Genomic DNA, 26,422 nt, shown 5'->3' with positions numbered 1-26,422 from the left:
CGTATGAACTATGGCTAAACCATATGAGTTGACAGGTATGTTTCAGACGCCTCATAATGAGGACAATTTAAACTGGTGTGTGAAACACAAGGCCTGGGCGCCAAATACGAAGCCGACATCCAATTGTGTCACGTCCACAAGTTAATTTTAGATGTCTTTTATGAACCACCTGCCTGCAAAGAGGACTTATAAAATTCCCAAAATGCACCTCGACACACTCACACGGTCAACTCATCACCAAGTCAACGCCACTGACAACTCAGTTTTGTGGTGTTTTGACACACATCTGCCCTCTTTTTTCCCTTTATGTAAATTTTATGTCCATTTTAATGTCCATATTACATTTTCTGAGACAGTGATTTTTAAAAATTCGTTTTCAGACATGATCATCTAAATTAAAATGAATTAACGCTTGAAATGTATCAGTCTGTGTGGAATGAATGTATGCATTCCACAGGTTTCACTTTTTGAAGAGTACAACTGAAATAAATCAACTTTTTTTCATGATACAGCATTCTAATATATACCGGTATATATATGAATAAACCACAACAGATTTTATTTGACATTGAAATGAGGAGTCATGGAAAAAAAGTGACATCCAAAGCAAATATGAACACAATTCAGTTTATTTAAAGAAGGCATTTGCTGAAAAAACAAAAGCTTGTGGAACCTAGGGAAACAAGCACACACAGAACATGCAACCACTAGACATGAAGACTACACTTTATTCTAACCCCGAATTTCAGGACTGTCTGGTAGAAGTGAAAACCAGGCATCCATTTTGATACCAAAAAAAAAAAAAGAAAAAGAATACCATACCAGATACTCGTCATCAAATGTATTAATGGGTGCAGGCTACTACAGATGTGTTGGAAAGAATCCTCTACGATGCAGTGCCATTCTACGCGAGTGATAAAAAGGAACAAAAAATAAAAAGCATCGAACTAACCCTTTCAGGGACAGTGGTTGCTACAGTGGACAGCTTATCATGTTATCAGGTTACAGGGTGCACGAAATTGTTAAAATATGACACAATCCCAACAGCAAATGGCTTTATATTCCGCAGTCACCATGTGCTCCGGTGATACTTACGTTCACTGATGTTTGTTGTACACAGCAGTGTTGGTCAATTTTACAACACGTCATCAAGTTTTGAAGCATAGTTATATGGTTAGTTGAATTTAGTTCATCGACGGTCACTGCGTCGAGTTATGTACCTCAGTTGACTCGAGTATCGAATCAGGCTCATGGTAGAGCATGTGACCTCGACTGCCTTTTCTGAAATGCCATCCTCACACCCACAGTCTGACGGCAGCAGAGCACTTTAGTAGTTTGCACTCACTATGGAGAAATAAGGGCTTGGTTTCAATGGCCACTGACCCTTGGACCCAGCAGAAAGATCTGTAGCGTCAAGCTCACCTGCTGGTGTTTCCGGAAATGAAGCTTAGCTCCATGACACACTCCAGAAGGACGGGTCACAAGGTAAGTGTTCATTGGAGATACAGAGGTGCAGTTAAAAGATCAAAAAGATTTGTTTTTTTTTAATTCAAAATCTCTTGGTTGAGTGGGTATCTTCTTAATGGAAATGTTGTCGGGGACAAAACTCACAAATGTTTTCAGACATTAGGACAAATTCTTACTCTCCAATGAAGTACAGCCCTCCTACATGATACTGGTACTTTTTTAACGAGCATAGTATTGGGCATGATGATCATTTGGAACATTTTATATGAGAATTTTCACACAACATTGTCATTTCCAGATAAAAGATACCCACCCATTCAACTAAAGCACATTCAGAATAATTTGGGGCTTCATTTTTGTAACTCTAAAGAGATCATTTATGTAACCAACAGTAGATGTTATGTGTACGCAATGAATTCCAGTTCAAGCAGGTTTATCACGTGAAAAAAACAAAATGTCCATTTTACAGTTTGGGTCGAAATGCTTTAAAACAGTAAAAAAACAAACAAACAAACAAACAAAAAACAAGGGGAGTGTTTTTTTTTTCAAACTGTCACTGTGCTATTTTATACTTCAAACGACAGTGTAATTCCCTACAATCATTTACAATATTTCTACTGGCATCTTTCAGGTTGAATAAAAAATGGACGTCGATTTGTGCATCTGGCTAATGCTGTGTGCAACTGGAGGTATGTTTGACGGCAATTATTTGATGCAATTTTGTGAAATTTTAAAGCAGTTGGGCAGCTGAGTACCGGTAACTGTTTTTGATCCGAGAAGGATATTAATGAACATTTACAAATGACATAAAGTACTACCTCACAAATATCACATCCGTTTACAGTACCCATCCATTTCCTACACAGGATTGGATACCCGCCTTTATGCGTGCGGTTGTGGCAGGGAGCAAGCTGCATTGGTCGCCAGCTTACCGCAGGGAACATAATAACAAAGAACGATTCACACTCATTTTCACATTTATGAAGATGCATGTTTTATGATGTGGGATGAAGCTGCGGTACCCGCAGAATCATCAAGATCATATTTAACCCTTTCAGGGACAGCGGTTACTACAGTGGACAGCTTATCACGTTATCAGGTTACAGCACAGGTGTCAAATTCAAGGCCCGCCACATCATTTTATGTGGCCCGCAAAAGCAAATCAAGCATGTCAAGTTCTATGATGCTTGCTAAAGTCTGAACTAAAATGTCAAATTTCCACAATAACAGTCATTATTCTTGACTTCTGATTTTAAAACTAGTTTTTCATCAATTTGTTGTGCGCTGTGTATGTAATATGTGGAGGTGATTAAACATTTATATGGTTGCCCAAAATTCATAACGTCCCTCCAAGGCAAACCGTAACTACAATGTGGCCCACGACAAAAATGAGTTTGACACCCCTGGGTTACAGGGTGCATGAAAGGGTTAAGAGCCTTTTTTTTTGTCATGGGCCACATTGTAACAAGAGGTTCTTATTCCCATGAAAACGACCTAAATTAAATAATTAAAGTCTTCAATCAGTTATATGCAAATATGTGTAACGCCACATATTCACAATCCCCTACTCGTTGATTCACACATTCAGATATTTTTGTTTTGGTATGTTTTTGGAACTTATCTTTTATTCCTTGAAAAAAAAATCACCGTTTTGTTCTCAGGCCAAAGTCCGATATCTAAGGTTAAAAGTATTGCTTTGGCAGCATGGTGGTGCCTAGGAACTATGTTGAAGTCAGTTCAAGAGCTTCCTGTAGTGTTTTGCCGCCATCATTGGGCAATCATAATACTTCTTGGGAGAGCATCAATTACTCATGGATTTTCGCTATTCACGGCTGGGCTTGGTCCCTGATCCTGCGACTACAAACACCGTACAAATCAATACTCCTTGTAAATCTGTTAAAATAAAGAAAAAAATTACAGAGACATTTTATTTGCTTCGTGGACCAAATAAAGTGCCTGGGCAACCTTGAGTTTGACACTAGAGCTCTACAACTAATGCTTACTGCATTTATTATTTAATTCATCATATAAAGCCTGCAGTACTCAAACCTAGATTACACTCCATAAGCAGTGTGATTACACTTTATCAAAAAGACACCTGGTCAAACAGGTTTCTACAGCTCTTTTATCCAGAACTGTTAATTGTTACCTTTGGACAGTGTTCAAGAACGATAACATGACAACCGTGTTGCCATGAGGATTGTTTGAAAATCAGGGGTCACTTTGAATACACATTTCTTTTGCACATTCTTATAGCATAAGAGGAGAAGAAACAACCCAAATCCATCCATTTTTTGATCCGCTTATCCTCACAAGGGTCGCGGGGCGTGCTGGAGCCTATCCTAGCTGTCTTCGGGTCATAGGTGGGGGACACCCTGAATTGGTTGCCAGCCAATCGCAGGGCACACAGAGACAAATAACCATTTGTATTCACAATCACACTTATGGACAATTTAGAGTGTTCAATCAGCCTGCCGGGCACATTTTTGGAATGTGGGAGGAAACCGGAGAACCCGGAAAAAACCCACCCAGGCACAAGGAGAACATGCAAACTTTACACAGGAAGTCACCTCTGCACTGTTAGGCCAGCACACTAACCAGTCGATCATCGTGCCCCAACGAGTCAAAACACACACGCACACACGCACAAAAACAAAAACAAAACATTCCATCAATTCTAATGGTCCTGCTATTTAATAGACGGTTTGAGTTTCGGTTCGGAAAAAAAAATGCATGCGCACACACACACACGCACGCACATGCGCACACACACGCACACGCGCACAATGCGCCGTATTGACATACCTTGGGCAAACATGTCCAAGCAATAACTTCAACAGAGCTGTAATGCGTTCGTTTTGATTGTTTTGAGCAATGGAAAGTTCATCCAAAGTTGATCTATCACTTTCTCACTCTCTCCTTTCTTCCTGTTGTCACGTTACGCACGAAGCAGGAAAAGGGAACTGCTTCGTACGTAACAGAGAATAAGTGGATCCCCGAAGGAGCAGACACCGACAAGGACTTCGTCAAAACAAAAATATTTATTACAAACAAAAACCCCGTCAAATAAACAACAGAAAGCGCTGGTGAAAACGAGAACCAGGAAATAAGGAAACGCGACAACAGGAAACGCTTGCAAAAAATGGCAAGGAAAATATGTTAAGACCAGTACTAGTTCACGTACGCTAATATAATGATTCCCTTGGGACGACGAAAATTTAACCAACAGCGAATGGTATCGAATAAGAATTGCAATCATAGGCAACAGCAGTGGCACGGCATGCAATACTCCGGCAGTGATTTGACTGTCGGAGCGCCTAGATATAGCAGGTGCAATCTCTGGCAAATAGGCAGCAGGTGTGCAGGCGGCAGAAGTGAACGCGTGCCACCTGCTGCCGAATACGGATCATGACACTGTATTTTATTTTTTTACTTTGAATTAACTTTCAGTAAATTTAATATGTAAAACATGCTACCTAGATGACAAAAAAACAACAACAATCAGTAATCGAGTCGGTCATTTTTTGAACATGATGGAACCTAATCACCGCACAATTTGTTGTATTATATATTATGTAGGTTAGATACATCCAAGAGATGCTTAGTATCCCGTTGCAATATCGTATTTTGTTTCCTGAACTCTTCATCTAATTTATTGCTCCCGCTTTCCCGGTTGTCATTGTTTCTTCAGTGATGGGACAGTTCCAAGTGGAGCCTCTCGAGTCTACTGTTCTAAAGGGCTCAGATGCTCGATTCATTGCCACGGTGCAGGGAGTGTGGGAAGTCATGACATGGGATGTCCGAGGTTTTCTGGTCCTCACCGTTCCGAGAATTGGTAACATATCTTCATCCTCGGAGCAGTTTTCTGCCTCCTTCTGCTTCACCGAGGACACCACCTGCGTGGTGTTCACCATCCACAACACCTCCCGTATGGAGGCTGGGCCAGTCATCTGCAGAGTGCAGGGAGACTACGGCTCCAAGTCAGCACAGCTCCATGTGCAAGGTACTGTAGATTCTCGAACATCTACTATCTGCATATCACTTCAAATTCACTTTGGAGACAAATTAACTGTCCATATGCATGACGTATTTTGAGAAAGACAGAGATTTTTGTTTTGTTTGTCAGCTTTACCACCCTAGTGAATTTAACCCTTTCAGGGACAGCGGTTACCACAGTGGACAGCTTATCATGTTATCAGGTTACAGGGTGCATGAAAGGGTTAATATAAAGTAACTTAAGTTTAGACACAAAAACATGCCCTATGCTACTATGCAAAATACATGGGCTCAAAATGTATTTGGACAATCGACGCACGAGAGTGGTTTTAGAAATACTGCATACTGCAAAAGCAGCTCAAGCCTTTTGGAAGGCAAAAAAAAAAAGCAAGATTTCTTCATGACCAAGTCATTATGTCATCGCAACTAAATCAATCATGCTTTCAGTCAATCGTTTTTATATTCATTGACTAAAAAGGATAAATTGTTTATTGGTTGGGTGAAAATCATTTGGCTGTGTATACTTTTGTCTAAAGACCTTCAGCAATCAAAGTACCTTGCATATGATTGCTGCAAGGGTCAAATGGTAAAAGTCCTGTATATTTATTATTATTATTATTGTTATTATTTTAACTTTTTTTTTTTTTGGGCAGGGGGGGGGGGGTGAAACATCTTAAATTTCAGTTCACTCTTCAAAGTCTACTCTGGTGGTGTATAAAACTGTCCAGATACCTCGAGACTTAATTGCATCACAGTTTCTATTCACTTGCTTTTCCTCCCATTATTAAGACCTGAATGTTAGCATTCAGGGCGGCCCGGTAGTCCAGTGGTTAGCACGTCGGCTTCACAGTGCAGAGGTACCGGGTTCGATTCCAGCTCCGGCCTCCCTGTGTGGAGTTTGCATGTTCTCCCCGGGCCTGCGTGGGTTTTCTCCGGGTGCTCCGGTTTCCTCCCACATTCCAAAAACATGCATGGCAGGTTGATTGGAAGCTCTAAATTGTCCCTAGGTGTGAGTGTGGGCGTGGATGGTTGTTCGTCTCTGTGTGCCCTGCGATTGGCTGGCAACTGATTCAGGGTGTCCCCCGCCTACTGCCCGAAGACGGCTGGGATGGGCTCCAGCACCCCCCGCGACCCTAGTGAGGATCAAGCGGTTCGGAAAATGGATGGATGGATGTTAGCATTCATAACATGCACAATTTGAGACCGATTCCAAGAGAACTAGACAACTTTTGGCATATGCATGGGTAACACTGGTTTGTTTAAATTGTAGGCAGATTGGTTTAAATTGAACAATATATGATCAAAATATTTGTCTTTCAAAAACAAAGCAAATGGCAAACTATTTTGAAGTTGTTGATTGTCATCTGGAAATAGCCAAGACTTGTCAGGTCAAGTGTTTCAAAGTCCAAGCCAAAGTCCAAGTCCAAGTTTTAGCCAAGCAAGTCGCAAGTTCCAAAATTGCCGCCTTATGTCTGACTCGAGTCAATATTTGGCTCGAGGTCCCCCCACCTCCGGCTAACTCGATATCCTCTTCGTTGAATGTGTTAGGGGCTCAGCGATCTAAATAAAAAATAAATAAATAAAACATGAAATCGTATCATGTTCTACAACTCTTGAACAGAAATCAGAATATATATTTCAATTCATTCAAATATCGTAAGGACTGTTCTTGAATATTTATAAGGAGACATAGGTCGCTAAAGACCAGAGGACATACTGTACCTTTGTAGGGCGAATGGGGCCAAAATGTTTTTTATTCTCTTCTGTTCCTGTCAATTAGAGAGTGGTACAGTCCAGATCAAGGAAGGTGATAGGAAGGTGACCCAGGATGAAGAGGTGGACTTCAACTGTCTGACTTCAGCTTGGTTCCCTAGCCCTGTTGTCAGCTGGAACCTGAACGGTGGCGCCGTGGATAGCAGTCTTTACAACAGTACTCACGTAGCTCACGGAGATTCCTTCAACTCCTCCAGTGTCCTGAAGTTTAAAGCTGTCAAAAATTCAACCGTGGAGTGTTTGGCGATGCTGCCGACACTAACAAAGCCACTATCCAGCTCGGTCCACCTAGTGGTTGGTAAGAAATTCTTCCACAAGGCTTAAATGTTTTATTACATCAGCTGGGATGTGCTTACATTAACTTGTGACCCTGAATAGAATCAGTACATGGAAACAGTGCGAGTCCACTTCCTACGACAGTTGCAGACTTTAACAATGTGAGAACGCCCATTGCGGTTGTGTTATGCATCCACTAGATGGAGCTACGCTATAGGGAATACAATACAATACAGCTTTATTTATATAGAGCCCCGACTGCGGCTGCCTTATGCATCCACTAGATGGAGCTACGCTAAAGGGAATACAATACAATACAATTCAACACAGCTTTATTTATATGGATCCTTCACAACCGCTGCAGCTGTAACAAAGTGCTTAAGCATTTAAAATACTATGTCCAAGAAATCGGAATATTGACCCATATATAAGGCACATCGGATTATAAGGCGCACTGTCGGCTTTTGAGAAAATAAAATGCTTTTTAGGTGCGCCTTGTAGTGCGGAAAATACGGTATTATCTAAATCAGTGTTTTTCACACATTTCTTTTGATAGCGGCACCGACACCCGCAGCGGCTCCTCTTGTTTTATTTGGAGAGGGAAGAAATTACATCTGTGCTGTATGTTACACATACAGTACATTTGACAATAAAGTTTATCCAATCCAATCCAAACTTTTTTGAGCCAAGGCACACTTCTTTCATTGAAAAAAGTCTCGCGGCACACCACTAGCTGAAAATGTGAACCTCCCCCCCCCCCCCCCGCTTATTTTAACAATTAATGTGTTATATTGTTACTGTAACCATTTTTAACATTGAAGAATGACGTTATAACAGCTTGAATTGGAATCAAATGAACCCAAAGAAAACAGTATTTTATCATCTTTCATATTTATTGTTTCACCTTCGTCCTGCATTCATGCGTCACAAATTCGCTTGTCTCTCGTTGAAACACAAGGCAATTGGCTAGCTGTTGCTGCTCCCTTAGCAGTATGGGAGGGTACTACATGATTACTTTCTGGGTGAAAGACCGCACAGGCATACAAATTGGATATTTTCCCGCGGCACATACGGGTTGAAAAACAGTGATCTAAATAACTAGCAACACATTCAAGGCCACCCTTAGTGATACGTATCCATGTCATTCAGCACAAGCATGAACTTTCATGCCTGTGGAACAGGTATACAGTACTTGTTTGGCCTAGATCTGTCCAGCATTAGTGGCTTCACCTTGGTGAGGAGCACCGAAATAATTGTGTCTTGCCAACAGTCAAGCACGGTGATGGTTGCGTCACAGTCTCAGGCTACCGACACTGGGAAGATTCATTGAGCTGGGTCAAATCCCTTTAGGAGCTGGTCTACATGACATAATGATAACACTCAACATATCTCCAAGCTAACACACTGTTTGCTGAGCAAGGGGATGGAGTGGCTCCAGCTACCCTAAGGAATGTATAATAAAATGATAACGGAAATTGTTGAAATGAAATTTCTGTGAGCTACTGTATCTATTGTGACTGGTGTATGCCACATCAACACATTTTCCTTTCTTTTTAAAATAATAACCTCATAGCCGTAAGTCTGTTTTAGTGTTAATTCATTTGCTTTGACAGTGCCAAAGCCTCCAGACTGGACCGTCCTGATTGCTGTGGTTTGCTCTTTTGGAGGTTTTGCTCTGCTATTTTTACTCATCTATGGGGTGGTCTTTTGCTACAAACGCAGGAGAAAAAAAGGTATTCCAAAAAGCCAAATATGTTTTAAAATCCACTTTGCTTAGTTGCCGATCATAATAATGTAACTGTATAGTTTTCCCACAAATTAAGCAATGATAAAACCTGCACTTGATCATAATGAAATATTAAGTATAAGAACATGATACAAATAATATTGCTATTTCATTGCAGAACCCAACTACCAAGAAGAAATGATGTAAGGAGCCAATCTACCACGACTTTACAGTAGATGAATTACTTCTATACCACAGATACTTAAATATAAATCTTAAAGGGCCACAAAGATTAAAAACAAAACAAAACATTTTTTACAATCATTTACTCTTATTGCTTGCTTCATTGTTTCCATTACTGCTGTCGTGCATTCCGATTTCTCCATCTTAGAATAGCTCCTTGTGTATACCCAAATCTACCCCATTCTGAAAACTCTATTTCTTCAATTCTTTTTAAAAAAAAATTCTTCAAATACGTGACAAGAATCCTGATCCTTGCTGTGATGATTTCAATGTGTATTATGTAGTTGCACAATTACCGTAGTGACATATCTTCTCCCATTTCTGTTTCTAGTAAAAGATTGAGGACACAGAGCCAGTTGAGCGGACTGAGACCACCTGGACAGAAACAAGGTCAAGTCAATGCAGGTTATGTGACAGATGGTCAAAAAAGTAAGGCTGGAGATTACACAACAACCCACCCAAACTTTCTACACACACGATTGTTATTTACATCATCATCATCAACAGAAACATTAACTTCAAATGTAATATTTGTCATTGCGTGACACAATTCAAACACACCGACAACTAACTTCCCTCCCTCCACTGGTTTGCAGGTGTCACTCCAAGTGACTTGACAGAAAGTGCTTCAACTCGCTCCAATGTTTTTGAGGTAGGTATGTTTGTTTTGCAATAGAGCTGATGGAGAAAAAAAATGCTTGTGTAAAGCAGTGGGTAGATAATTGCTGCACACTTGCTGCAGCATTGCAGTGAGCAAATCTCCCGAAACTGTGTTTGGATACAACTTTTCATAAATCTCAGCCACAGCAATGAGTTAATATTTGAATTTCGGGTGAATGGCTTCACAACGTTGTGAACGGAACAGCAAACAGTATTTAAATTCAGGGTGTTCCAATTAGGACTTTAAGCTACTAATTCTGATAACAATCACATGGATTTGATGTAGAATGTTAAAATCGTAATTGATTAATCTGTCGATTGTTACATTTCTATCCCAATATGATTGCGAAACAGTTGACATTGCTTCAAATTGACAGCACAAAAAAATGCACATACTATTTATGATTCAGTTATCATTTTGATCCTTAACATGTCAGAAAATAGGGGTATATGTGAATCATGACTTCAAGTAAAAACAGCTGTTGGCAAATGTCCGATATGAATTAAACACAAAGATAATCACAAGTCATGCTTACGCGGAGACTCGTAAGCAGGTTAGGATGAAATCAAATTTGCAATTTGAATTCAAATAGTCCTCACAGGGCAAATCAGAATGGAATTCAACTTGGTTTGTGGAGTATGAAATTAAAAATGGAAGTACTTATTTCATTAAACAAACATATTATACGTTATATGTAACATATTTTGTTTGGAGAGCAGAGTGGTACTGGCTGTCAAATTGTTTTTCTTAATGATTTTACACATGATGCTAAGATCTTTCAGCAATGCGACGTTTCACTTACTGTATGTGATCTGTGCCTCTTGTTTTTTTAGATGCCTGATGCTGTTTATAACAGCACAGAAAATGGAAATGGCTACAGCATTGCGGATGAAGGCTTTAGAAAACACAGACATGCGACGACTGTGTAAAAAGACCGAGCACTCTGAACCCCAAAGACCGAAACAAACAAACGTCCGGCTCTTCTGTTGGCTTTTAGAGGAATCTCACTGTTTTACCGTGTGTATTTGGAAAATAATAATGACATTATTTTTGTATTTACCCTTGAAATATAACTCCATAAAATGACAGTATGCATGTTTTCATTTCACTGTACATTATTAGCCACTAATGGAGACACGGGTGACTGAATTGGTCAGGTTTCTTGAAGGCCCATGAGCGAAAGGACCCTTAAAACTATTTTCTATTCGTGACCATTAACATCGAGAGGCCTAAAGCGTCATTTTGTTTTCTTCTAATTTCTAGAGCCACCCTGTCTGTCTCTATACTGTATGTGCCCCGTTATTGTCTGCCAACCATTTTTTAGGTTCTTTTGTTCGGTGGTCTGGATAGGTATTTAGGGTAAGATGAGTTATTATGGCTGTGTACGTTCTAAATGTGGTTAACTAACGAGGTCCATTTAAGACGCCTTTTCATCCCCGGTGGACGACGATGACAACTGCTTTTCTTGATTTATTATAGCTTGCTGAATTTCTCTGATAGGTAGCTTCAATGAAACGAAGCCTTATTTATTGTAGAATTAATTGTAGCTTTTAAGCTTTTAAGTAAGTAGCTTGCCCAAACTCTTATGAAAACAATCAGGTTGCATAGGCATGGGGTAAGTTTATTTTTGCCATTCGAAAACACTGAATTTGCCTGACGGCAAAACACGAGGCATGTAATTGACGGTTGGTCCACAGCGTGGCGCTATAGACTCACTTATCGGACCTGTGGATTGACGCGAGGAGGAGAGAAAAAAAAAGCTACGCATCCCGTATAAAAGCCAACATATCTGAGAGAGGAGCCCTTAAAAGAGGATTCTTAGTTGGAGGCATCAGGGGACGCTAATAACTCGACCCACGCACACTGCGCAGCCATGAGTGAGGTAGGTTTCCCAGAAGCAGAAGAAGAAAAAAAAAATAAAAACACTTTTTTGAGGCATTTTCCACGCAAAACTGTATGATATTCATTTCAGAACCTTCTGTTTAGTTAACGATGGAATAATGTGCAGATAGACACATTTAGGAATCCGGTTCATTTTAATGATGGTTTTGGTGAAGCGCTAGTTTTTGTTAGAACAGAAATTGACGTGATTGTGTTCTGTTGTGACTTTTAAACCTGATCTAGAGTGAGATACAAAAAACCAAACAAACAACAATACTTGCCATAATAAAATAAATTATAATAGCCTAATGTAATTTCTGCCATTACAAAGATAATTCTCATGGATACTCTCAAAGAGGTGCTAATTTACTGTTTGATGCTGTGGGTGTAACTTGCAATGCACTCTAATAGGTGTTTTTTAATTAAGCCCTATTGTGTAGTCAAATGAGCTAACCAAAATATTACGAACATCTTTCTCTTAAATTGTGTACACTTAAACACCACTGCAAGTTGTAACTGTATAAAACTGCACATTATCAGCTATTATGTAAAACAATATTTGATGCAGTTTCCCAATTTTGGTCATCAAATGGGGCAACTGTTTCTAACTGTTGTGGCTGCTCAGTCTAATTTCACTCCTAATTAAATGACAATTCTCTTGTACTGTCTTTCACTGTCCAGCTGACATGGTGCTGTTGTGACGAGACAATTGTGACATGAATACAAACTTTTGAGGGAATGACCAGCAGTAATGACTGACAAATGGAAACATGATAGCAAGTGCATGACCATACTTGAAGGCATAAAATGGCTCAACGCGGCTCCACTTTGACATTCTGCACTGGCGCTAAATGCAGCGTAAAAACATGCTGGATGGGATACAGGCAGCACTGCCTCACTTGGTTCATTTCAGCATCCCGTCACTAGGATGAGTCATTTCAATGAGTCCGAGACTACAGTGTAGTATTTTAATGGTGTCTGCAATTATTTGTTGTAAACATTGAAATACTCATTGTTTGTTTGCCTGTAAACAAGAGGTACAATAAGAGTACAATAAGGTGGAGCTCGACACATAGCCTGTGGTCCGTGGGACTTCCATTGTTCCATCCATTATCTGAGTCACTTATCCTCACGAGGATCATGGGCATGCCGGAGCTTGCACCAGCTATCTTCGGGTTAGTTGGCGGGCTACACCCTGTACAGGTTGCCAGCCAATCGCAGGACTTTTAATATGTTTTTACTAAAAAAACACTTAAACCATATTGAGTGATCGTATCTACCAATTAACTATTTATGTTTTTGTCGCAGTAAGATTTTTCAACTTTTTCTTACCTTCTTTTTCAAGGTCAGTAAAACAAGCTATCTGGTGAATGATTACTGCCCTTGAGAGGATTACCCGCGTAAGGCATGCACCTGTGCGGGTGATGCAATACATTGAGCTTTTAGTCTTGTAGTGTATATTTGATACTGTATGTTTGACATTATAGTCTTGAAGAGAGGAGGAACAAGTCGGCTGTGTGCAAGCCTATTACGGCGCAAAACTCCCTTTTTAAAAAGCACTACTCTGAACCCAGCTTGCACGGGTCTGCATAAGTACCTCAATTTTAGTGAAAAGTTAGTCTAACACACCCCTTCCAGATTTAGACTGTCTCGCGCCTGACACAAAATAGAATTCTATGTCGAAGATCCCATTTGCCTACATATTAACTGTGCTACAAGTGCTTTCATTCGACATTTTTTTTCTCAGATTTTGCCTCTGTTTGTCAGATGTGAATTTCTACGGAAGAGGAGTAGGCCAAAAAAAAAAACCCGAATCAAAACATCAGATGCCTCTGTCTTTACTACTGTACATCCTGTCACGATTTGAACAGCAGTTTGTTGAACACCTCTTATTGATTTAATTACATCCTTAGTCAGTGCATTTAAAAGAAAACATCCAAGTTGACAGAACAACAGGATATCCTTGCTATATTACATGTACATTTGTTGAATTAATTGAATTAATGCTCATAGGAAGGTATAATGTGAACTTGTTACGTGAACTGTTTCTCACCTTAATAAAACCACTTAAAATATACAGTATATTTTTAGCCCTCTTTTACTGACACCCTACAATCAATGCATCAAAATTTGAGTGACCTTAGCTATATTTATCTGCCACCTAGTTTAATTATGCTGAGAGTGTTGCCTAGGGTTTGTTTCATCAGCCAAAGTAGACTTGAGCCCGATATATTAAATTAACTAGATAAGAGTCTTAGAAGCTGCTGATCAGTGAAAAAAGGACAATACAATGAGATTGGGAAAAGTGTCAGTGGATGGATTTATTTATTTCTTTTTTGGGCTTTTGCTGACTTCGCATTGATAAATTCATGGTGGTCTGCAACAAAACAGATAATTAAAAAAATTCAGCATGGTACATGGTGATCAGAATATAATCCCACACACACACACACACACACACACATACATACATACATACATACATACATACATACATACATATATATATATATATATATATACCGGTATATATATATATATACACAGTATATGTATACATTTTAATCTGTGATTCTTTCTGGAGACCGACCTTAATCCTTCTTCAAACAATGAACAGAGAGAACAAAGAAATAATCTGTAATCCACCTAAACTGCCATTAGGCCCTTGTGCTCTCAGTCAACTTCTTAAAAACAAAGGACAGATAAACCTAGGCAAATGGTCCATAGGAAAAAAAAGAGCTAATTCCAATACTAAAGTAGAATTTTAGAGTGACAAAGTTTTGCCACAAATGCGAAGGATTTGTGGATGTTTTGAAGACTGCGCTCACAAATTGAAAATAGGTTTATTTTTATTTATTCTCAACTTTTTTCCCCAAAAACATGCATCTTAGGTAAAGTTAGTAGTCTAAATTCTTCAAAGGTGTGTATGTGAATGGTTGTTTGTCAATCTGTGCTCTGCAATTGGATGGCGACCAGTCCAGAGTGCTCTCTGCCCCTTGGATAGGCTCAGCTCATGCAAAACACGATGGAGAAGAAATGCTTAACCCTTTCAGAGACAGCGGTCACGACAGTGGACATTTTATCGTGTTAACAGTTACAGTGTGCATGAAAGGGTTAAAAAAGGGGGGTGGAGGAATTCATTCTTGCAATACTGATGCCTGCAAGGCTTCTGCAAGGCATTTAGGCCTTTTACAATTGAGAAGAAGCGTGGTTTATATTTTTTCCTCACGGTCGACTGTGATTGCAATATATTTGGAAAAATAGCAATCCAATTGTCGGATTATTTTCTCAAATTTTTTTTGCCCTGGACTTGATGCTGGAACTTTCTCCTAAATCTGTAAAATGTCTTTGTAGCTCGTTTTTTTTAAGCCACTTTCACTTCAGGGACGAGCTGTGCCAGCAGCAGATGCTCACATAAAAGCCCCCATAATACATCAGACAATAAGGTTTAGCAGTGAAAATGAAATGCAGATTCAAAATTGATATCTTAAACCATTCTTTTTTAAAGCCCAAGTATAGGTCCGATGACTGTTTTTCGTTCCACCAATTCGTTACATCATCAAAGATTCAGTTTTCCTTTTTATTTGCAAAAGCTATTTTGGGACAGTATTAAAAAGATCTAAACTGTACACTGTAAATAAATCCACAATAGACTGCTTCTTGTACTCTCTCACGTGGATATGTTCAGTCAGTCCAACAGCAGGAATCTGAGACTGCCACTCACTCTGGTGGTGGAGAGGCCGCTGAAGGGTTGTAACGGTGCTCGGATGAGCTGTCTGTGACCCACTTTTGCTGTCTCCTAGTTAAATGTTAATAGATCCTGAGTGCAGCATGGTATCTCTCTGGGGAGCATGAACTACCAGGGGAACCAAAAATAGTCCACAAACCAACAACTTCACGCGCTCTCTCGTTCGCTCTGTTGACGCAGTCTTCTGCTATACAAATGTTGACAGTTTTTATGGGTGAACACTGTCTAGTTGCGATACAGTATATCCTCACATGGCACAACTATCATCCGTACCATCTTGCACGAGGGGGTTACTTCTATCGCAGGCTGACATCGGGGGATTGATTACAATATAATAGTAAGGAAGATGACTAATTTGCATGCAGTGGGTTGCAAAATCCACACATGCAGAAAAGAGTCGACAACCTTTTAACCTTTTCAGGGACAGCGGTTACCACAGTGGACAGCTTATCATGTGATCTGGTTACAGGGTTGCATGAAAAGGGTTAAAGTTAAGCATATAGCAGCAAAACAGCGTGAGAGTATTTTATCCATCCATCCATTTTCCGATCCACTTATCCTCACAAGGGTCGCGGGGGGTGCTGGAGCCTATCCCAGCCATCTTTGGGCAGTAGGCGGGGGACACCCTGAACCGGTTGCCAGCCAATCGCAGAGCACAAAGAGACAAACAACCATCCGCGCTCAGACTCACACCTAGGGAAAATTTAGTGTGTTCAATAAGCCTGCCATGCATGTTTTTGGAATGTGGGAGGAAACCGGAGTACCCGGAGAAAACCCACGCAGGCTCGGGGAGAACATGCAAACTCCACACAGGGAGGTCATAGCTGGAATTGAACAAGGGACCTCTGCACCGCGAGGTTGACGTGCTAACCACTGGACCACCGGGCTGCCCAGAGTATTTTATGTCATTTAAAATATTCAAAAGGCTGCATTGAAATGAAAGTTCTAAAAAGCTATTCAAGGAAGGCAGTGCCATGCAACATGTCTTCATGTCCTGGACGCCAAGACCCTTAGCGTTGTATCCCTCACCGTGTGACATATGACTATAAATAAATAATTGCAACCCAGACTGAGACATAATTCTGAATAAATACTGTTTGAATTCTCAAGAGGAAACGAACGGTGCTGTTAATCAAAAATTTTCAAATTGTAAGTCGCTTGTGGCAGTGAGAACAAAATCGACAGTGAGACATAATTATTCGTGAAAGTAATGTCATCCATTTGTCGGGCTCGCTGCCTCTAGCGACGCAACTTTGAGCAGACTCAAGGAAAACAAATGCTTCGGCCAAAATGCACATAACATTGGACAGTACACGTAATTTTATATTAGTCTGTAATTCATTACGGGTCATGCATGTTTTTGGTATGTGGGGGCAAGGACCAGTGAACACTAAGGGCCAAATGAACTGGACATGATGGAAATGTTATATTGTCACACGTCGTGCACCGGAGTCTTTTCTGATTACATCACACATCTTTTCACCTTGTCTCAACCGAAATGTGTCCTGATCTAAAACTGAGATTAAAAATCTTCCAAGCTCCAAAATGAAGATTAAAAAGAGTTCAGAGTGACCTGCCTGAGAGGCTTAGCCTGACCAAATCTCCTTTTTCAACTCACTCTCTTTCAGACCCAAGTCAGTTGTTTGATGATCTCTTTTTGATTTATTGTAAAATAATGATTCTCCATATTTATTCATAAACATCGGTATTACAGGAATGGTATTTATCTGGCACACATAATTTTGTGTGATTTACATGTTTGGCTAATAAATTTGACTGACGCATTTGAGCAAGCGCTAAACCTGTAAGCTGGCAAGCAAGAGTGGCCACGAAAATCATCTAAAATGATATTTGCTCCAGTGGGTCTGAAATTTTCTTTTGAATTTAAATGCAAATGTCCCCTTCTTCTCACAATCCATGTTAGTAGCACAGTAATGCGAATAACATTTTGAATGGATGAACACCCCCACCCCCACCCCTTTTTATAATCATCACTGAGGTAGTCGTACTGGCCGAGAGATGCTGTACGACTACTGTATATTTGAAATATTATGGCAGAACAAATGCCAAACAATAATTAGATGATGCCCAAATGAAGAAAGGCTATTTTACTTTGAAACAAAGAATTGCTGTTTTCACTGTGTTCTATCTTTGGCTCACCTTTGATACTTCATTCACTTGAAGACAAAAATAATCTCTATTTTATCAGAACAGAGCTGCCCAACACACACATACATAGTAAAAAAAAGTCTGAGGAGTAGAAAACTCAGTCAGATTTCTTTCTGTGTATGGAGAAATTGCAACCATTTTATCAGAACTAGACGCCATTTCTTGATTTTTGGTCAAACAAGAAGTAACAAAAATACAATTTGCAGTAGGGTGAGAAATATATGGTTAATGATATAAGTCAAAGGAGATGTTTAATGCAAGTGAAGTTGGCCATTGCAGTTGAAATTCTTTTGAGAAGTTGCCATAATAGTATTGCACCCTCGAGCTGAGGTTGGGCGCATTGTTAAAGGCGATCATGAAGATAAAGACTCGCATCTCTCCAACACATATAGTTACAATTTCTTTTGCCTGCAAAATACGAAACTACAACCCCATCAACCATCCACACTCAAGTCCTTATGGATTCATCCCAGTATTTAGAAAAAAAAATATATGGTGATGTTATCATTACAATTATATCACTTTTCCAAGTACTTTGAGCCCCTAAAGCAGCGGTGTCAAACTAAAGGCATGGGGGCCAAATCTGGCCCGCCACATCATTTTATGTGGCCCGCGAGAGCAGCTCAAACATGTCAACTTCCATGATCCTTTCTAAAATGGCTACCAAAATGTTTAATTTCTCCAATGTAATAAATAAGAGATATATTCTCAGCATTATCTTATGACCAAACCCCTCATGATATTAACTTAAACAATAGTTGAATCTACAGTTATTCTTGACTTCTTGCTATGGTTTCAGTCATAAGTGAAACACAAATTAAAATGAGTTTGACAACAATTTATTGGTACCTTTAGGCCCTAAAGGTACCAATAAATTATTGAATGTCAAATGCCACTGTGAAACAAAAAAAGCACTTAACACAGTCCAATCCATTGCTCTGGTGTCGAACACTAACAACATCTGTCATTACCTCACTACCTGTGGACTTAACGATCTATTATAACAAAAAAAATGTGGATCGGGAATTGTTTCATGTGACATACGATCTTTCACAAAGGATGTGTGCTTTTTAATTTTATTTAATTGCATTTGTCTACAATCTTACATCTTGACGGCGTTGCATCATTAACCCGTTCATGCACCCTGTCCCCTGATAACATGATAAACTGTCCACTATAGTAACCTCTGTCCCCAAAAGGGTTCATATAAGATTGCACTCAAACTGTTAGCAGGAGTTGATTCTGCACTTGAGCATCTCATGTGTACTTCTGGGTATAGATATAATATATGGCACTTTCACTGTGTGGCAATACTGCTCCAGACCACAAATTGATGAGATCAATCAGTATGCCTAGAATCCTTGAAGGACGGACACAGGATGTGTACATATTAAAACAGATGGTCACACTGTCAAACAGTTTCCCTTTTTTGTGGCTGTGGAAATCTAATTGTCCCTTGTTTACCCTCATTCATCAAATCTGCTCTGCTCTTTCAAATTCAGTGGTGGAGGCACCGGATTAATAATTCAGGTCGAGCTGGGTGAGACAGTGATGCTTTCTGCTGGGGAAACAAATCAAATAGCTCAGGAGCAAAATCAAATCACCCGTCTCGTGCATTGATATCATTCATCTTGGGGAAGAAAGATACGAGGATACCGGGAATAGTTCTGCATGTGCTTTGAGAGTGAACAAATTGAATCTGAATGAAGCAGCTGTAGCAACCCAGATGCTGGAACATCTTTGCTTATTCAAAGCGGTCTTATTTTTTTCAAGCTGAGTACATTTGGTGATTTTGGTTGTGGTGCAACGTCGGCCTGTCAGGGGGAGAATAGCTGGGAGCTCTGAGAACAGGCAGAGCGAACATGCTACTGCTGTACCAGTTTAGAAGATAACATCTATTTTGAAGATGCAGCATTTTTTGACAGGGCTTTGTCTCAAGCCACGCACTGGTTAAAATACGAAAATATAGCGACGTAATACGTGACTTTTGAACAGTGCAATATAAAAACGTTTATTTTTATACTGTACACCCATTTTTTTTCTTGAGCGCTTGCCAACATTTGGGTGGAGAGTGAGCTGGAGCCTATCTCAGCTGACCGGGAAATTTGGACTATTACTATTATGATGATGATGATGAAGGTAATGTATTTAATAGGATAGCTGCACGGTAGATGATTAGTGATTAACAAGTCTGTCTCACGGGGCTTTCCCTGGGTAATTCAGATTCCGTCCACATTCCAAAATCATGCATGTTAGATTCATTGAAGACACTAAAATTGTCCAAAGGTGTAAATGTGAGTGTGAATGGTTGTTTGTCTGTACAAGTACTGTATGTATCCTGTGTTGGGCTGGTGACCTGGCCCAAGTCAGTTGGGATCGGGTCCAGCTCAAATGCGGCTATGCGACTCTAATAACGATAAGCACTATTGAAAAATGAAAAATTTTATCATTATACAGGCGCTTCATCCAGAGACGTAATTCATTAAATCAATCAGTTGGACTAGAATCCTACACACTCTATTGATGATACATTTCTGTCAAGTGTGTTTTGTGACATTCTCATGGATAGGATGTTGAAATGAATATTTTTCCCAATTATTTAATCTCTATGATATATTTATTTGAATTACATCTTGCTAAATGTGTATTCACAGAAACAAATGTCAACAGCCATAACTGGAAGCAAACCATCTGCGGGCCAAGGTAAGTATTGATCATCATATTTCATGTTGATGTTTGTCCCTAAACAGAGAGGATGCAAGAACCTAGACAGATACACTTCCCTGTCTCACACACACACACACACACACACATACAGACACACACACAGTGGGATTCTGACGTTTATTTGTACAATGATTTCCCAATAAATCAATAATTCAATGCTCTGTATGAAATCTAAAATGGATGTTAGTCATTGCTGTAAAAATAGGGACTCACTATGATGTCTCCCTTTATTACAATAACACATAAACATCATTCTGTCTCAGAGGGAGAATTATGTATAAGTGTCCGACAATTACACGAAAAACAACAAACCGCAGTGGAAATGGTTGTAATCCACTGCAAAGACCTACTTTCCAAACTGGGTCGCGTAGTATTGTTGGTGTTTTTTAATGTAATTCAAATCCCTCCAGTGTTTAAACAATACATTTTAGCTTCCCCTTTTTGGCAGGAGCCTTTGAAACTCATAAATGGCACAAAGTTAAAAAAAAAAAACTGCCACCTTGCAAAATTAGAATATGTGATGAAAGAGGAAACTAAAAGTAGTGAATGCCTTTTTTTCTCCCCATTGCCTAGCTTCAGGCGGTGGAAGTACACAGTAAAATTGGTTGAATAATTCTTACACAGTCACATTTTTTTCCCCCTCTAATTGAGTTGCATTTAAACATTTTGGAGTACAATTGCCAATTCAATATCATTGAATTAGGCTGAGCTTTTTCGAGAAAAAATAAAGTGGTCATTTAATTTTGTTCTTTGCTGCTGTCAGTTATTTAAAATCAGAATTTGTCATGCTCAAATATAGGGGCACCACAGGGAACCGTACCATTTCCACTCATGTTCATTGTGTATACTTTGGAATTAAAATACAATTGAAATTAAGAATTGTCAAATATTGTAATTGGAGTGAGCACTGGGAAAAGACTGTTGAATGCAAAAGAAACTGAAGATTTATTAGCTGTTAGAGTCTTCTACTCCGCAACCCCTCATCACACGAAAGCTGCAGTAGGTTCATAGCAATGTATTCACAGCTAAACGGCTACACGGCCTCCCTAAACAGACAGTGCATGCAGTCAAAGAAAATGTGGAGAACATTTGTCACCAACCCTCTTCTCCTGGGCTGGCTGATAACAGGCTTCATGTTTGAGTAGATTAATTTGCAAACGTTTGAGGTGATGAAACGTGCCCGGCAGTGGTCAGAAGGGATTCAAGACAGTTTAATGGAAACCGAAACAGGCGTGACCTGCATTTATTTGGCCTGTCCTCTTCATTCACTCTCTGGTGGAGAAATCTATGAGCAAAATTGTATCATGTTTAAAGCTTCATTTAATTTGGGCACGTCTAGACGTTTGGGTGCGTATCCAGCGCCCCCAAATGCCTGTGCGCAAAGGCGTCGGCCGTCTGGGCGGAGGGCTTTTGAAGTCCACAATTATCACGTCAAAGCAAGAGGGCGGACAAAGGGAAGAAGGGTAGACTCGGTCACAAAGTGGGAATAAACAATTTGGGAACAAAGCGTTGTTGAACATCAAAAGACGGTTTGAGAACGCCTGTCGCGCCCAGGCGACATTTGTCATCTGCAAAGTCTACAACTTGTTGATTCATTGTAGACCAGACAGAAAAGCGTCAACGAACGCGTGGTTCAAAGCTTAAACCAAGGTAACCAATCACTACCGAGGGGCCGGACCGGGGGCGCGGTATGAAAATATCGGGGGCAGTGCCATCCATCCATCCATCCATCTTCTACCGCTTATCCGGGGCCGGGTCGCGGGGGCAACAGCTTTAGCAGGGAAGCCCAGACTTCCCTCTCCCTAGCTACTTCTTCCAGCTCTCCCCGGGGGATCCCGAGGCGTTCCCAGGCCAGCTGGGCGACATAGTCACTCCAGCGTGTCCTGGGTCTTCCTCGGGGTCTCCTCCTGGTGGGACATGCCCGGAACACCTCACCAGGGAGGCGTTCAGGAGGCATCCGAATCAGATGCCCAAGCCACCTCATCTGGCTCCTCTCGATGTGGAGGAGAAGCGGCTCGACTCTGAGCCCCTCCCGGATGACCGAGCTTCTCACCTTATCTCTAAGGGAGAGCCCGGACACCCTGCGGAGAAAACTCATTTCGGCCGCTTGTATCCGGGATCTCGTTCTTTCGGTCACGACCCATAGCTCGTGACCATAGATGAGGGTTGGAACGTAGATCGACCGGTAAATTGAGAGCTTCGCCTTTCGGCTCAGCTCCTTCTTCACCACGACAGACCGATACAACGTCCGCATCACAGCAGACGCTGCACCGATCCGCCTGTCGATCTCTTGCTCCCTCCTGCCCTCACTCGTGAACAAGACCCCAAGATACTTAAACTCCTCCACTTGGGGCAAGATCTCTCCCCCGACCCGGAGGGGGCACTCCACCCTTTTCCGACTGAGGACCATGGTTTCAGATTTGGAGGTGGTGATTTTCATCCCAACCGCTTCACACTCGGCTGCGAAACGCTCCAGTGAGAGTTGGAGAGCCCTATTTGAAGGAGCCAACAGCACCACATCATCTGCAAAAAGCAGATGCAATACTGAGGGGGGCAGTGTTTTTCTTGTATTTTGCATATGTAAAACAATAAAAGTTCAAACTGGCGGACAGGGAACTCTGAGCGTGATTACCGGGGCAACAACCGCCGTTAATTTTCCCTGTGTGCCGAGTCATTTCTTTCACTTTGTCCAAGAAAACCTCTGACACTCTCTTACCCAATGTATCAGTGTAGCAACATTAAATGCTTATAGTTTTGAGGGTACATACCACCAGGGTCGGGAAGGTTACAGTATTTTCTGCATTATAAGGCCCTTCGGATTATAAGGCACACCTTCAATGAATGGCCTATTTTAAAACTGTTTTTTTTTTTTATATAGGTCACACTGCATTATAAGGCGCATAGAACAGAAGTTTTGGTTCCTGCTAATAATCACCACTAGATGGCATAGGGACACGAAGAGGGAAACTACTCAATGGGGAATGTAAAGAGACTGTAACAACATATATAAGGTGCATCGGATTATAAGGCGCGTTGTCAGCTTTGAGAAAATTGAATGTTTTTAGGTGCGCCTTATAGTATGGAAAATACGGTAATTATTTGCTCGTCATTGTCTATTTTTTCATCAGTCATTTTGTAGTGTTGATCTTGCTCCAGTGTGCAAAATGTCACATGTTCAATAAGGATATTGCATTTCCATCCAAGATGAATGGAGAGAACTGCAAGGATGCTAAGAAAGCTAATTTTTCTTTCCCTGAAAATAATGTGTCACTATTTGGTTTGTTTACTCAGTATTCTCAACATAAGGCTTGCATCAAGTCACTGGATGTGCTTCTTACTCAAGTTCTCCTGGGAGCCAATTTGAATTTGACCTTTCACGATCCTCTTATGGGAATACTGTATTTCCATCTTGCACTTTGGCAATTTGATTCATTCAGCTAGCAGCACAACACACTAGTGAAAGAGTGATGTGCTTATAAAATGGAATATAGTTTGTGGTGTGTAGGAAATTGATCCCCTGAAGTATATTAATGCGTGTGCATGTGTGTGTCATGACATTTGAATTGATTCTACTGTCACGTTCCATCCCAAGGGCGCCAAGGCCAACAAAAAGTCGCGACTAAATGTGAGTAAGGCCTGCCCATGTCAGAATACACGAGGGAGGTCAGCACGATCACAATTCACTGCACGGTCCACCTGTATGCTGTGCAGGGAATTGCAACCACATTCATTTGAATGGTGCCTTGTGAACACATGACTCACGCACTTTGTGTGCCTCCGTCATCAGTACTTCCCTCCTGTCCCTTTCATTTGCCCAGTTCTCCTCTGTTACGAACACTTTACACCACACGAGGGATGAAATAGTCTGAAAAGTTCATGTCAAGATTATAACGAACCAGCAAACAACACGGTTATGACGACAATATTAATATTTGTATGGGAATGCTCTGAAGGAGAATCTCCCATACAAAATAAGTGTAATAGTTAACCCTTTCATGCACCTTGTAACCTGATAACATGATAAGATGTCCACTGTCGTAACCGCTGTCCCTGAAAGGGTTCAAGAATGAATCATGAAACATTTACAGATCGTCCATCCTGAGCTTAAGTAGAAATTGTCAAAATAATTTGTTATAAGTCTGCTGGCTGGTGATCATCAACTATTTCTCTGCAGATGAAAAGAGGACTAACATCCCAGAGGACTTCGATATCGATATGGACAACCCGCAGACGGAGAAGGCCGCTGTGGCGATCCAGTCGCAGTTCAGGAAATTCCAGAAGAAGAAGCAGGATGTGAAGTCATAAGGGTGGCGCGGCGAGCTGGTTGCTCACATCTGCATGTTTGGCAAACTGCACCATCCGGAACTCTAAAAGAGGCGTACAGAGGTTGTAGACGTGCTCATCCATACAGTTTTCAAGTCATTGTATAATTATTGAATTGATTACCATCATATTTCAGATGTCGTATTTTGAACATTCCTATAATTCTGCAATTCTGGGGATATTGTGTTTGTGGATCATTGCATTAAAAATACCCACGTTGCTGTTAATGTAAGGCACAAGTTTAGATGTTGTTTTAGATTTTTTGGGGGAATCCAGCGGCATCAATCCGCAAATGTTTTTCAAACTTTTACTGGGCTTACCATTTGATTAGCAATAATTCACCACAAAAAAAAAAAAAGTCGGATGTTTAGTAGCACGTGACTCTGGCCGCGTGCTTTCACGCCAATGGGGCAATGTTCTTCATTCTAATTCAGGGATGTCAAACTAATTATTGTCGCGGGCCACTTTGGAGTTACATCTTTCCTCGGAGGGCCGTGATGACAGTGAAACCAAATAAATGTTTCATCGTCTTATCGCATTATTACTTGTTCATGACAAATTGATGGATTATAAATTTTGAAATTAGTCAACTCAAATATTTGGATCTATGATTGTTCAAGTGAGTGTAGAAAGGGTAACACAACCATTTATTCCACGACAGTTTGACATTTCGGTACAGATTTGAGCAAGGATCCTGCAAGTTGACGCACATGATTGGCTTTTGCGGGCCACGTAAAATGATGTCACAGGCCAGATCTTGCCCCCGGGCCTTGACTTTGACACCTGTGTTCTAATCAATGTCCCTCATTTGTAAAAGTCAGAGATCTGGTTGTACATAGGTCTCTTTTCTGATGTGTCTGTGATTTGATGTTTTGTGTAATGTGTTTCCTGCAGTTTGCAATCGATTCAACATTGATTAGAAGTTGACTCATATGTAAAATTATCCATCACAGATGCATGTTAAGTATGTTCGTATACACCCAAAAAACAGATGGAGAAATAAATAAATGTCGAAAAAGTGCAAGTTGATTTTTCTATTGTGGTTATAATGTTTTTTTGTTGGTTTTATGGCATCCTAACATTGTTCATCATTTGTTATACGATCCATTGTGCTTGCTTTGAAAATAATGACCATCAAGATTTTGAGTGTTCAGTCTTTGCAAATGAGGTGCAAACATAAAAATAAAACCAGTGGAAGTATTCAACAACGGAAAAACCAGATTAGATTTTTCCAGAAAGAGAAACAATCTTAAAAAAAGCTTCGGATACTCTGTTTGCAAATCAGCCTTTCAATTTGGTGGTTGAATGAGAGGACACCAATGCCACCCACCAATGCCACCTGCAGGCGAATTCGTGATCCACAGAGGAAGATGGACCATGGCATTTTTAATGTACGTACATCAGTGCCGAGACCTCTCCAGTCGATTCTTGT

At 40.5% G+C, this 26,422-nt stretch overlaps 2 protein-coding genes across 3 annotated transcripts; both read left to right on the top strand.

Annotated features, from left to right (window-relative positions):
- The first annotated feature begins 1,116 nt into the window (after nucleotides 1-1,116).
- On the top strand, nucleotides 1,117-11,245 carry igsf5a (immunoglobulin superfamily, member 5a). The gene is made up of 9 exons (XM_086131140.1): nucleotides 1,117-1,485; nucleotides 2,099-2,156; nucleotides 5,159-5,470; nucleotides 7,244-7,534; nucleotides 9,126-9,245; nucleotides 9,417-9,441; nucleotides 9,813-9,910; nucleotides 10,078-10,133; nucleotides 10,976-11,245. The coding sequence occupies exons 2-9, from the start codon at nucleotides 2,111-2,113 to the stop codon at nucleotides 11,069-11,071; spliced, it is 1,044 nt and encodes a 347-aa protein (XP_085987266.1). The 5' UTR covers nucleotides 1,117-1,485; nucleotides 2,099-2,110; the 3' UTR covers nucleotides 11,072-11,245.
- A 540-nt stretch (nucleotides 11,246-11,785) lies between these two features.
- pcp4a (Purkinje cell protein 4a) lies at nucleotides 11,786-26,010 on the top strand. Of its 2 annotated transcripts, XM_086130822.1 has the most exons (4): nucleotides 11,786-12,024; nucleotides 20,595-20,643; nucleotides 24,260-24,292; nucleotides 24,842-26,010. In XM_086130822.1, exons 1-4 carry the CDS (start codon nucleotides 12,016-12,018, stop codon nucleotides 24,970-24,972), a joined length of 222 nt encoding a protein of 73 aa, XP_085986948.1. In that variant the 5' UTR covers nucleotides 11,786-12,015; the 3' UTR covers nucleotides 24,973-26,010. The 2 variants fall into 2 exon arrangements, with proteins under 2 accessions (XP_085986948.1, XP_085986949.1); XM_086130823.1 differs by lacking the exon at nucleotides 24,260-24,292 and having other exon boundaries at nucleotides 11,889-12,024.
- Nucleotides 26,011-26,422: the final 412 nt, after the last annotated feature.

Source organism: Hippocampus guttulatus, chromosome 15 (assembly GCF_054856545.1).
Source record: "Hippocampus guttulatus isolate MCC_2025c chromosome 15, RoL_Hgut_1.0, whole genome shotgun sequence".
NCBI lineage: Eukaryota > Metazoa > Chordata > Actinopteri > Syngnathiformes > Syngnathidae > Hippocampus > Hippocampus guttulatus.
The sequence above is the reverse complement of the archived record's forward strand: the minus strand, read 5'-3'. Positions and strand labels throughout refer to the sequence as shown.